Here is a 14,387-nt window from a genome sequence, read left to right as displayed (position 1 = left end):
CAGTTGTTGCTTAACTCCCAAGAGCCTTAATTTCCTTGGGTGTTAATGAGGAATGTTAGTTCTTAGATTTTGAGATTTTTGCTTATCTGTTCTGGAAACAAGAGTAGTGGAACTGAAGACAAAGACAACTACTTCCAATGACAGTTAATTTGAGAATATTTTATTTTTGTGTAACTATGAGAGGATTTCAAAGGCCTATCAAAAATGTCTCCCACTCTGGGAATCTTTTAAATTTTAATTTAATCCTTTTTTCAGTGTGGTAAAATGTATATAGCATAAAATCTGCTATTTTAAATTATTCTTAAGTGTACAATTCAGTGACATTAATTACATTCACATGTATGCTAGAAATTAACCTCTTCTATTTTCTGGCAGATATTTAATTGTTGAAGATTTGTTATGAATATGGAAAAAATTAATCTTATGAACTATTTCCTGAAGATTGTGTTGTTTAAAATCTGAAAATGTGATTCGTATATAAAAATTTATTATTAATATTTGATAGCTATAATGACTAAATGAATTAAAATACAGGCCTGATTACATCTATTTTAACCCATAAAGGTAAAAGCATTTTATAGGAAGTGAAAAACAATGGGTTCTCCCTACCACGTGACTCTGGGCAAGTCTTATGACCATGCTTGGACTCAAAATATCTGTGATCTGAGTTATTTTTTTGCCCTAGAATGAGCTGTACCCAAAAGCAGAAAGATTCAAATACTCTTAAACAAGTACTTGATGATATGACTTGAAGTTGAAAAATTGGATTTACAGAGAACTTTCCAGGGACATGTCTGTCACATAAAATATTATGAGTCCAGGTAGTATTAATAATTTAATTTTTTTAAGATTTGATTTGCAAAGTCTCATCGTATTATTTTAGACATTAGCTGAAGAAGATATTGATGCAGCTATTCAATCAATATTATATAGAGAAAACTACATGATTAAGGTAAGAACTGGTTACAGAATGTATCTCAATTAAAAATTAAATTTTGTTTTTCCATTTTAGATGTAATGCATCATTATAAAAATCTTAGAAAATATAGAAAATAGAAAGAATTAAAAACACTTATTAGTCCCTAGGATTAACCTTAAGAGAGCTCTGAGATTGCTTTGACTTCCTCTCTTCCTGTTCTTTGTGGGGATTCTTTCACAGATAACTTAAAAGAGTTTCTCCCTACTCATTTGTTCCTTCATCTTAGTGGGGTTTCTGTGGAGTCATTATGTATTATTAAGAGCTTTAAGAACTGCTATTGGAACACACTGGCCAGTCATTCCTCAGGTATACATTGGTAACAACAAGGCTTTAGCTGTAGCAGGATGGGCATAATTATCAGACAAGACTAATGTCCATGTGAAGTACACTAAACACTGGAGTAGGTGACCTGTTTTTGTTTTTAAGAATTTCCTTCAGATTTGTTTCAAAAGGAAAGGTACTGTTCATTGAGTATGGTTGAACTGTACTATGAACTGAAGTTAGAGAGACTCTCTCAGGATTCTTGTTATTTTACTTTTTTCATTATGAATTTCATGTTGTTGATCCTAGTCACATTATTTCATTTGCTAGATGAAAGGAGAATGAGAAGTTTTGGTGGGAATTATTTGGTTTATAGTCTAAATCAAGCATTTTCTTTGCAGACTACTTGCTATTTGGACCAGGTTGTGCTACACTTCTGCCTCTTTACTCTTGTCTTTTTTTTTCTGCATAGAATATTTTCTTCTTCATTCTCTGTCATCCCTTCTCTTCCTAGATAACTCATTCTTTAAGGCTCATCCCAAATAGCTCCCATTTTGTAAATCTTTAAAAAAAAGTTTAATCATTTTTTCCCATTGTTGTAAAATATATAAAACAAAATTTGCTATTTTTAATGATTTTTTTTTTTGAGGAAGATTAGCCCTGAGCTAACATCTGCTGCCAATCTTCCTCTTTTTGCTGAGGAAGACTGGCCCCGAGCTAACATCCATGCCCATTTTCCTCTACTTTATATGTGGGACGCCTACCACAGCATGGCTTGCCAAGAGGTGCCATGTCCGCACCTGGGATCCAAACCGGTGAACCCTGGGCCGCCGAAGCGGAACCTGTGCACTTAAGCGCTGTGCCACCAGGCCAGCCCCTAAATATATATCTTGCTATATTCTCCTTTTTTCTGTTGTTTTGTGGATTTGTTTTGTAGTCTGTCCCTCCAGGGGGAGCAGGCATGTTGTTTAATTTATCTGTATATTCTTTGTTTCCAGTTTAGTGTGTATCACACAGTGGAAGCCAAATAAATGACTGAAGTAATGAATGACTTTGTCGGTCATTGTTAGGAATATAAATGAAATTTAAATTTTAGAACAAGAGAGCTTTAAGGTAATATATTTGTCTTTTCTATCATTGTTTACTAGGAACTAGATAAGTATTTACAACATCATAACTTCTTAAATGCAAGAAGAAAAGAGATATTATATAAAAGATGGGTTGACCATGTGGCAGATCCTCTCCAGAAGAAAATTATAGAAAAAGTTTGTTCACATAAGAAGATTAAGAAAAGGAGACAAGAGGAATTAGATGGTTTTTTAAAACATGTAAATAAAAAGGTACTAAGAGATCATTTGAAACTGTTTTCAGTTGGTTTAAAAACTATAGTTATCTTTGTTTATTTATGATCATCCAAACAGCCTGCCCCTCCCCACTCTATATATGTGTAAGCTGTACTCTGTTATAGCATATACTATTCTTAAATCCAGGGTGTGTGGAGAGGGTGGAGGAGGAGGATTAGGTCTGGATTTAGGTGTGTACATTAGAATAATTTTTCTTTGTTTTTCCCATGTAATTATTCATTTTATATACCTATTAAGAAATTTTGGACTTTAGGTTCAGGATATATATATATATATATATATATATATATATTTGTTCTGGAACTCTATTTACAAAGCTATAAAATATGTCTGTTCTAGCATTTTAAAGAGATCTAAGATGTTCGATTAGTAAGCGTTTAAAAACAAATTCACAAATCTTTTAGTGTTCTAACATTCTTTATTAAAATCTTGCAAATTTTAAGTAAATTTCTTGTATCACTATAATATTTATTACTTGAATACATTAAATTTAACTTCAAATAAATTTGGTCTTCCCTTCCCTTTTGCCTTTGTCAGTGATGCCATTTCAAAGCACAAGAATGGAACTATGTGTTTGACTCTTGAGTTCTGTTATGTTCAAAATTAATTGTGTACCTCTTGTTCTTATATGTGGTTTTATTTCCTTCCTATAGGGAAATGCATTTATAGAGCATTATGATCCAAAAGAGTATGATCCTTTTTATACAAGAAAAGAGGACCCAAATTTTCTGAAGGTAGGATAGATTTTTATTTAACTTTGGTATTATGTGGTTGGTTTTTTTGAGCAGCCCTAATATATAAGTTGTCCTTTAGTGATTCCCTAAGAATGCAGTAACATCTTAAGAATAGTTTCCCATCTCCATATCTTAGAAAGGAACAAAAAAGCCAAAGTCTAATCTAAATTAAATCTCTGTAAAATTTGCAAATATTGTGTAATAACTGGGTAATAGGTAACATTTAAAAATTTCATAGACTTCTAATTTGTTACAGAAGTAATACATTTTCATGATAAATGAGAAAATGAATTTTAAGTAAAGAATAAAAGAAACACTCACAATTCCATTATCCAGAATGAACTCATTAACATTCTTGTTTCTCCTTCAAAACTTTTTTTCTATATGTAGGTGTATATGCACATTTTTATTTTACAGGAATGGGATTACACTCTACATTAGGTTTTATAATCTGCTTTTTTCCCTCTCAATAGTTTATGATTTGCTTCTTTCTTTGGTCAATAAGTTTAAATACATCATTTTAATCATTGCATGGTATTCTATTATTAATAGCAGTTAACTTGCACTGAGGGCTTAACCCAACGTTAGGACTTCTTCTTTTCATTTTATTTCATCTTCACTGCTACCATGTGAGGTAATTTACAGATGAGGCAGGTGAGGCACAGACAGGTTAAGTTACTTGTTCAACGTCACACAACTGTAAATAGCAGAGCAGAGATGTGTTTCTGATCATATGTAGTATCTTGCTGTAACATCATTATCTTTTACATATTCCCTATTTTGAATATCTAGGTTGTTTTTGACCTATTGCTGTTATAAATGACATTATGATGAACATTCCTGTAACTATTTATTAACTTTTTCCTTAGGGTAAGTTGCTAGAAGTCGAATTGCTAAGTTAAAGGCTATGCATGATTTCGATTCATATAGCCAAACTGTCCTCAAGAATGGTTGTATAAATTTGCGCCCCCACCAGCATCCATTTTTCCACACATTTGCTAATAGTAGATATTATTAAACAAAATAATATCCTTGAGTCATAGACCAACCTTGAGTCATTGACATTTTAAACTGCTGGCATTTGCAGGCAAAGCAGGTCCTTTTTTTTTGCCAAATTGGGGTGTGTGTGCGTGCTATTTTCCCTATTTTTATAGGTGAGAGTTAAACTGAGAGTTTAGAGTCAGAGCCTTAGATATACTAACTAGTACTATAGCTAGTAAGAGGCAGAATTGGGATTTGAAACCAGATCTTTTTGATACTGAAATTCCATTCTGTTCTTTTACCATGCTGCCTTTCTAAGCTGACAGGTGACCTCTAAGCTAAGTTGAGCACTTGGAAATTATAGCAGCAGTTCTCAAAGTGAGGTGCATAGACCTTTGAGAGCCCCGAACCCCTTTTAGGGGGTCCATTAGGCCAAAGCTTTTCATAATAGTGCCAAATATTATTTTCCTTTTTTATTGTGTCAACATTTGCTTTGATGGTGCAAAAGCAATGGTAGGTAAAACTGCCGGTGCCATAGAACAACTTAAGTCAGTGTCACCAAATTGTAATGATAGTCATATTTTCATTGGCATGCACTCATAGTAAAAAAAAAAATTCCAGTTTCACTTCAGAATGTCCTTGATCAAACAGTAAAAATTATTAATTTTATTAAATCTTGCTTTTTGAGTATACATCTTTTTAATATTCTGTATGATGAAATGGGTAGTATGGAAAGAACACTTCTGCATACTGAAATACAGTACAATTGTTTGAAGTGGTTGATTTTTTTTCATGGAACACTATTTTTAATTGAAAGAATGACAAACTATGGTTAAGTCTTGGGTATTTGGCAGACATTTTCTGGAAAATTAATGAAGTGAGTCTGTTACTTCAAGAAAAACAACTGATAATATTTGTTACCAATGATAAAAATGTGAGCTTTTAAGCAAAGAATTCTAATTTTGGAAAAATCATATTCACCATCATGAATGTGACAGTATCCTAATACACAAAGACTTTACTGATGAGATTGGTAATGATATTAATGAATGTGATTGTTGTATAATAAAATGTGTTAACATTTGGAAGATCTCACATAACTCAGTGATCCAATTTTTTCCAAACAACCAATTCATGACATGGATAAGAGATCCATTCAAAGTTCAGGATAGACCAATGGATTTTAACATAGCAGAGTTTGAATTATTTATTTATTTATTTTTTAAATTTTTATTGAGTTAATGATAGGTTACAATCTTGCATAATTTCAGTTGTACATTATTGTCAGTCATGTTGTAGGTGCACCCCTTCACCCTTTGTGCCCACCCCCCACCCCATCTTTCCCCTGGTAGCCACTAATCTGTTCTCTTTGTCTACATTTTTAAATTCCTCATATGAGTGGAGTCATACAGAGATTGTCGTTCTCTGTCTGGCTTATTTCACTTAACATAATTCCCTCAAGGTCCATCCATGTTGCAAATGGGACGATTTTGTTCTTTTTTATGGCTGAGTAGTATTCCATTGTATATATATACCACATCTTCTTTATCCAGTCATCTGTTCATGGGCACTTAGGTTGCTTCCATGTCTTGGCTATTGTAAATAATGCTGCAATAAACATTGGGGTGCATAGGACTTTTGGAATTGCTGACTTCAAGCTCTTTGGATGGATACCCAGTAGTGGGATAGCTGGGTCGTATGGTAGTTCTATTTTTAATTTTTTGAGGAATCTCCATACTGTTTTCCATAGTGGCTGCGCCAGTTTGCATTCCCACCAGCAGTGTATGAGGGTTCCTTTTTCTCCACAACCTCTCCAACATTTGTTACTATTACTTTTAGATATTTTTGTCATTCTAATGGGTGTAAGGTGATATCTTAGTGTAGTTTTGATTTGCATTTCCCTGATGATCAGCAATGATGAACATCTTTTCATGTGCCTATTGGCCATCCATATATCTTCTTTGGAGAAATATCTGTTCATGTCTCCACCCCATTTTTTGATCGGGTTGTTTGATTTTTTGTTGTTGAGTTGTGTGAGTTCTTTATATATTATGGATATTAGGCCTTTGTCAGATGTATGACTTGCAAATATTTTTTCCCAGTTAGTGGCTTGTTTTTTTGTTTCAATCCTGTTTTCATTTGCCTGGAAGAAGCTCTTTAGTCTGATGAAGTCCCATTTCTTTATTCTTCCTATTGTTTCCCTTTTCTGAGAAGACATGGTGTCCGAAAAGATCCTTTGAATACTGATGTCAAAGAGTGTACTGCCTCCATTTTCTTCTAGAAGCCTTATGGTTTCAGGTCTCACCTTTAGGTCTTTGATCCAGTTTGAGTTTATTTTGGTGAATGGTGAGAAAGAATGGTCAATCTTCATTCTTTTACATGTGGCTTTCCAGTTTTCCCAGCACCATTTGTTGAAAAGACTTTCTTTTCTCCATTGTATGCCCTCAGCTCCTTTGTCAAAGATAAGCTGTTCATAGATGTGTGGTTTTATTTCTGGGCTTTCAATTCTGTTCCATTGATCTGTGCACCTGTTTTTGTACCAGTACCATGCTGTTTTGATTACTGTAGCTTTGTAGTATGTTTTGAAGTCAGGGATTGTGATGCCTCTCATTTTGTTCTTTTTTTCTCAGGATTGCTTTAGCAATTCAGGGTCTTTTGTTGCCCCATATGAATTTTAGGATTCTTTGTTCTAATTCTGTAAAGAATGTCATTGGGAATCTGATTGAGATAGCATTGTATCTGTAGATTGCTTTAGGTAGAATGGACATTTTAACTATGTTTATTCTTCTAATCCATGTACATGGAATGTCTTTCCATCTCTTTATGTCATCATCCATTTCTTTCAGAAAGGCCTTGTGATTTTGATTGTATAGGTCTTTCACTTCCTTAGTTAAATTCACCCTGTGATATTTTATTCTTTTTGTAGCGATTGTGAATGGCATTGTGTTCTTGAGTTATTTTTCTGTTAGTTCGTTATTAGAATATAGAAATGCTACTGATTTATGCAAATTGATTTTATACCCTGCAACTTTGCTGTAGTTGTTGATTACTTCTAAAAGTTTTCCAATGGATTCTTTGGGGTTTTCTATATATAAGATCATGTCGTCTGCAAACAGCGAGAGTTTCACTTCTTCCTTCCCTATTTGGATTCCTTTTATTCCTTTTTCTTGCCTGATTGCTCTGGCCAGGACCTCCAGTACTATGTTAAATGAGTGGTGATAGAGGGCATCCTTGTCTCGTTCCTGTTCTCAGGGGGATGGCGCTCAGTTTTTGCCCATTGAATATGATGTTGGCTGTGGGTTTGTCATATATGGCCTTTATGGTGTTGAGGTAGTTCCCTTCTGTGTCCATTTTGTTCAGAGTTTTTATCATAAATGGCTGTTGGATCTTGTCAAATGCTTTCTCTGCATCTATTGAGATGATCATGTGGTTTTTATTCCTCAGTTTGTTGATGTGGTGTATCACATTGATTGATTTGCAGATGTTGAACCATCCCTGTATCCCTGGTATGAATCCCACTTGATCATGATGTATGATCCTTTTGATGAATTGCAAATTCTGGTTGCCAAAATTTTGTTTAGAATTTTTGCATCTATGTTCATCAGTGATATTGGCCTGTAGTTCTCTTTTTTCGTGCTGTCCTTGTCAGGCTTTGGTATCAGCGTGATGTTGGCCTCGTAGAATGTATTAGGAAGTGTTCCATCCTCCCTAATTTTTTGGAATAGCTTGAAAAGGAGAGGTATTAAATCCTCTCTGAAAGTTTGGTAGAATTCCCCAGGAAAGCCATCTGGTCCTGGGGTTTTATTCTTTGTGATGTTTTTGATTGCTGTTTCAATCTCTTTCCTTGTGATTGGGCTTATCAAATTGTCTGCTTCTTCTTGAGTGAGCTTTGGGAGATTGTAGGAGTCCAAGAATTTATCCATTTCCTCTAGGTTATCCATTCTGTTGGCATATAGTTTTTCATAGTATTCTCTTATATTCCGTTGTACTTCTGCGGAGTCTATTGTTATTTCTTCTCTTTCATTTCTGATTTTGTTTATTTGAGCTTTCTCCCTTTTCTTCTTTGTAAGTCTGGCTAGGGGTTTGTCAATTTTATTTATCTTCTCAAAGAACCAGCTCTTTGTTTCATTGATCCTTTCTACTGCCTTTTTCGTTTCAATAGCATTTATTTCTGCTCTGATTTTTATTATTTCTCTCCTTCTGCTGACTTTGGGCTTTGTTCTTTCTCTAATTCAGTTAGGTGTAGTTTAAGATTGCTTATTTGGTATTTTTCTTGTTTGTTAAGATGTGTCTGTATTGCAATAAATTTTCCTCTTAATACAGCTTTTGTTGTATCCCATATGAGTTGGTATGGCATGTTATCATTTTCATTTGTCTCCAGGTATTTTTTTATTTCTTCTTTAATTTCTTCAGTGATCCATTGCTTGTTCAATAGCATATTGTTTAGTCTCCACATCCTTGTGCCTTTCTCAGCTTTTTTCTTGTAATTAATTTCTAGCCTTATAGCATTATGATCAGAGAAGATGCTTGTTATTATTTAAATTTTTTAAAATTTGTAGAGGCTTGCCTTGTTTCCCAACATATGGTCTATCCTTGAGAATGTTCCATGTGCACTTGCGAAGAATGTGTATTCTGCTGTTTTTGGATGAAGTGTTCTATATATGTCTATTAAGTCCAATTGTTTTAGCTTTTCATTTAGTTCCACTATTTCCTTGTTGATTTTCTGTCTGGGTGATCTGTCCATTGATGTGAGTGGGGTGTTGAGGTTCCCTACTATTATTGTGTTGTCTTTAACATCTTCCTTTAGGTCTGTTAATAGTTGCTTTATGAACTTTGGTGCTCCTGTGTTGGGTGCATAGATATTTATATGTGTTATTTCTTGATAAAGTGTCAGTTTGATCATTATATATTGTCCCTCTGTGTCTCTCTTTACCTGCCTTATTTTGAAATCCGTTTTGTCTGATATAAGTATTGTGACACCTGCTTTCTTTTGTTTGCTATTAGCTTGAAGTATTGTCTTCCACCCTTTCACTCTGAGCCTGTGTTTGTCCTTGGGGCTGAGGTGTGTTTCCTGGAGGCAACAAATTGTTGGATCTTGTTATTTAATCCATTTTGCCACTCTGTGTCTTTTTATTGGAGAGTTCAATCCGTTTACATTGAGGGTGATTATTGATGCATGAGGGCTTAATGCTGTCATTCTGTGGCTCGTTATCCGGTTTTCCTGCATTTCCTTTGTTTCTCGTCCTGTGTGTGTTTAGCCTACCCATTGACTTCTGCAATTTCTTATGCTGGGTTTCTTAGATTTTTCCTTATTTATGTTTTGTGTCTCTGTTTTGTTTTTTAGTTTAGTGGCTACCCTGAAGTTTGTATTTAGAATCTCGTGTATAATATAGTCCATTTTCTGGTGGTCTCTTACTTACTTGGCCTAGACTGATTTAGTCCCTTTCCTCTTCCCCTCCTAAATTATTATTTTCATCTCTTATTCCAACTCGTGTTATGAGTTTGTGGTTAGAGTGATAAGATTGTCTTTGCTTTGGTAGTTTCCTTCCCTTTATGCTAATGCTATGGTTGAATATTTGCTATCCTATTCTGGTTCTATCTGTCTCCCTACTCTGTGGTTTGTGACCCCTTTCTCCCTTTTTTTCTTTTTTCAGGTATGAGAGCCTTCTTGAGGATTTCTTGTAGTGGAGTACTTTTGGTTACAAATTCCCTTAACTTTTGTTTGTCTGGAAAAGATTTAATTTCTCCCTCATAGCTGAAGGATATTTTTGCTGGATAGAGTATTCTTGGCTGAAGATTTTTATCTTTTAAAGTTTTGAATATGTCATTCCATTCTCTCCTAGCTTGTAAGGTTTCTGTAGAGAAATCCGCTGAAAGTCTGATAGGAGTTCCTTTGTAGGTTATTTTCTTCTGTCTTGCTGCCCTGAGTATTCTTTCTTTGTCTTTCATTTTTGTCATTTTTACTACTATATGCCTTGCAGTAGGTCTTTTTACATTGACAAATCTAGGAGATCTGAAAGCTGCCTCCACACACATTTCTCCCTCAATCCCTAGATTTGGGAAGTTCTCTTCTATAATTTCGTTAAGCACACTTTCTGCTCCATTTTCCTTTTCCATGCCCTCCGGAATTCTGATAATTCTTAAATTGGATTTCCTCATTGAATCTGCTATTTCTCGGAGATTCTTTTCATTTTTTTAAATTCTTAGTTCTGTTTCTTCCTCTGTCTGGAGCCATTCAGCCCATCTGTCTTCGATTATGCTAATTTGCTCCTCTGTGGTGTCTACACGTGCATTCAGGGAGTCTGTTTTCTGTTTTATCTGATTCATTGTATTTTTCATCTCTAATATTTCTGATTGATTTTTCTTTATAGTTTCTATCTCTTTTGTGAAGTAACTACAGAACTTGTTGACTTGTTTCTCTATATTTCCCTTTACTTCATTGAGTTTTTTGATGATAACTACTCTGAACTCATTTTCACTTAGTTTACCTATTTCCAAGTGCTCAGGACTTAATTCTGTGTTTTTATTGTTTTCCTTCTGGTCTGGAGCTTTTATAAATTGCTGTATGGTATAGGAGCGGTTTTTGCATATGATAGAATTATTCGGTTGCAGTTACAGCCTGTTGCCACTAGAAGGGGGTCGAGAGGCACGCGTTCTGAGCCCTCCACCTTCAGCTGCGATGGCGGCATGCAGTGCCGGTTGGGGGAGGAGGGGCACTTTCTCTCGCATGCTGACCTGGATTCCGATCAGCTCTGCTCTCTGGTTTCCCGGGGCCCTGGCTTGATGGGGTCCCCCAACACGAAAGCTTTCCCCCGTTAGAGGGTTTCTGCTGCATGGGCATTGGGAGTCTTGGACAATCCCACGGATGCATGACCCCTCCCCCGCTCCTTCCCTCACCCCCGGGAGACATCCCAGTCTCTATGGGATGGAGCAAAGTTCTCTCTTACCCTTTTCCAGCTCCTCCGAGGGGGGCTCCAGCCTCTCCACCCTCTGTCGTTTTGCTGCTGTGGGTCTCTGACGATCTCTGTTATTATTAGAGTTATTGGCTGAAATTCAGTTCTGGGTTTGGGTTGTAGTTTGGAGGCGAGAGAGTCCTGGGTCAGCTCAGTCCGCCATTTTGCTGATGTCACCCCCTGAATAATTTATTGATATGGTTTCAGATTCCACATCATAACTAACCTTTAAGAAACTACTGCTTAACAAATTTGAGTATAGTATCTAAGAATATACACAATGATCTGATAAGTTTATTAAAACAAGAGCTAAACAAGGCTGGAGGGCCGTGCTAAGAGATGTGTTGGAGTGCCTCCATTTCTTTGTAATGTGTTAAATATATATGGTGGTTAGACTGCCGTTAGTTTGTAGACACTGTATTCTTATTTCTCTGGCTAACAGTCATACATGGATGCTTAAGATAGACAGAAAAGACCTGCAACGGAGTTCTCAAAGAACTGCTTTTCTTGTAGGTTACCATCCCACCATTGCGTGATCCTTTGAAAAAGGCACAATATGACAAAGATGACGAAAAGAGAACTCTTCTTCAGTGTGAGACTGGTACTTAGTTCCTCACTGTTATATGATTTCATAATCCTAGAGCAATGAGAGTTGCATTTAAGAGTGCTAATTTAGGTTACTAATCTTCCTACAGGCAAAATATATACAATGAAAGAATTTAAAGAGGTTGAGAAGGCCAAACTGTATTCCAGATTCCCAAGAATTTCTACTTCAAGGCACTTTATGACTCCAAATGAGTGGCTTAAACTGCCGACAGTCTACATAGAAAGTGAATTTTGTAAAAGGAGCAGGTAATGGTTAATATAATAGAAATTATGAAACCTCTTGGAACTTGAAGACTTTTTTCTTGAGACAGTGATATAAATTTTGTCATAGTTATTATTTTTTTAAAATTTCATTTTTCAAAGAGAAATCTATAATTCTTGACTTTGTTCATCTATATGTAATGTTTCTTTTTTCTTGGGTGCTTTCAAGATTTTCTCTTTCTCTTTGGTTTTCATTAGCTAGACTATGATGTGTCTAGATAGGTCCCCCCCCCCCCCCATTTCTTTGTTTATTCTACTTAGGGTTCTCAGAGATTCTTGTACCTGTGGTTTGATGTCTTTCATTATTTTGGGGGAAATTCTATGGCGTTATCACTTCAAATATTTCTTATGCCCCATTCTTTCTGGTTTTTTTTTCTTCTGAGACACAAATTATATGTATGTTAGATCATTTGTATTGTTCCATACCTCTGTAGCTCTTCAATACTCTGTTCTTTTTGAAAGAAGTTTTTTTCTACTTGTATTTCAGCTGGACAATTTCTACTGACCTATCTTTAAGTTGACTGACTCTTTCCTCAGCTGTGTTCCATCTATTTATCAGTGCATCAAATGAATCTTTCCTTGGCTCTGTCCCATACTGAAGAACCCATCAGAGGAATTTTTCATCTCTGATGAGATTTTTATTTTTAGCATTTCCATTTGATTTTTTTTCCACATAGTTTTCATTTCTCCTTAAGTTCTCCTTCTGTTCATACATGTTGTTCACCTTTCCAGTAGATTCTTTAACATATTTCTCATAGTTATTTTAAATTCCCTATCTGATAACTCCAACATTAGGGTCATTTCTGAATCTGGTTCTGTTGTTTGCTTTATCTCTTGACAATGGGTTATTTTGTCTTACTTTTTTTTTTTGCATGTCTTATAATTTTTGATTAAATGTCAGATATTTGAGGTTATTTTGTCTTGCTTTTTTGGGCATGTCTTGTGATTTTTGAATGAATGCCAGGCATTAGAGGTAAAAGAACAGTATAGACTGAGTATTTATGTCTAGAAATGGATATGCCTCTTCTTCTGTCGAGCATTAGTGTGGAGAATTGGACTTATCTAGTTGGAAGCTGAGCTGGGCTTAGGTCTTATTATTGTTATTGTTACCTTCAGTGCACCACAGGCTTCAAATGCCTCTAGTGGTGGGCTGCTGTTACCCTGTGTTTATGGTGGGGGGCTCGGGTGCCCAGAGGGGTTTTCTCAAGTGGTCCTCCTTCCCCTCTTTTTGGCTATTCCTGCAAGCCTGCATCACAGAGGTGAAGGGGGCTCTCTCTGTGCTCTTGCTTCATCACCAAAAGTATACTGCTGTTGCTTGTTGCTAGGCTTACAGCATGGGCAGAGGAATGTTCTCTGCTTTCCTTTCCAGCTTCAGTTTTAGGCAAGCTCTATGTGCTTGGGCCTCAGGAGCAGGGCTTCCTTAGAGTTCCTTTCTCTTCTGCCTGGGGCAGCCAAACTCTATCTTGTATCTGTGGTTGTTCCTAGATGGTAGTTTCCTGTCCTTCTTCAATAGTAGCAGAACTCTGCTTGGTTTAGGTATAAGATTCTGGACCCAGGGTAGTTTCTTGCCCCTTCCCCTGGGACAGAGGACTTCTGCTTTTATCCCTATCCTAGTAGCAGTGGATCCTTGCCTCTGTCCTGGGTGTAGGAGGATTTCCCACCCCTCCTCCAGAGGCAGAGAGGTTTTGCTTTTACTCCTCTCTCAGAAGCAGTAGATCTTTGTGTATTGTCCTATGGGAAAAAGAGTTTGCTTCCCTTCCCCCAGCAGCTTAGGCTTTTGCTTTGTAGGTGGGCAGGGTCCAGGGAAGTGGGTAGGACACTGCACTTGTTTATCTTTGCCACAGATGGGGGCTGTCTCAGATTTTCTGCCCTGTGCCTAATCTTTCTTGTTAGTTCCTAGTGCAGGCCCATGGAGAAGAGCTTGCACTTGAGTGGAAACACTTCTTGTATGAGGGCTCCCCAGCTGTTCCAAAGTGACATGCTAGCCCACACTTGGCCTTTAAGGAGTCATTAAAATTTTGGCTGATATCTTTTGTTTTTAATTAATAGGCTTTAGTTTTTAGAGCAGTTTTAGGTTTTTACAGAAAAAATTAAGCAGAAAGTACAGTTTCTATATATCTCCTCCTCCTTACTCCCCCCTGGCCAGTTTCCCCTATTATTAACATCTTGTATTAGTGTGGTACATTTGTTACAATTATGAACCAATATTGATCATTATTAATAACTAAAGTCTATAGTTTACGGTAGA

At 36.1% G+C, this 14,387-nt stretch overlaps 1 protein-coding gene across 3 annotated transcripts in view; it reads left to right on the top strand.

Annotated features, from left to right (window-relative positions):
* LOC106839748 (protein FAM228A) overlaps nt 1–14,387 on the top strand; it is a 90,206-nt gene that overhangs the window by 51,801 nt on the left and 24,018 nt on the right. For 2 of the 3 annotated variants that reach the window (XM_044772028.2, XM_044772030.2), the window contains exons 3-5: nt 884–952; nt 2,389–2,580; nt 3,258–3,338. In XM_044772028.2, coding sequence (XP_044627963.1) covers nt 884–952; nt 2,389–2,580; nt 3,258–3,338 — 342 coding nt within the window. The remainder of the gene's footprint in view (nt 1–883; nt 953–2,388; nt 2,581–3,257; nt 3,339–14,387) is intronic. The other variant, XM_044772031.2, reaches the window with a different exon arrangement.

This window comes from Equus asinus, chromosome 6, assembly GCF_041296235.1.
Source record: "Equus asinus isolate D_3611 breed Donkey chromosome 6, EquAss-T2T_v2, whole genome shotgun sequence".
NCBI classification, from domain to species: domain Eukaryota; kingdom Metazoa; phylum Chordata; class Mammalia; order Perissodactyla; family Equidae; genus Equus; species Equus asinus.
Note: the sequence above shows the minus strand (reverse complement) of the source record. Positions and strands in the feature narration are given on the sequence as shown.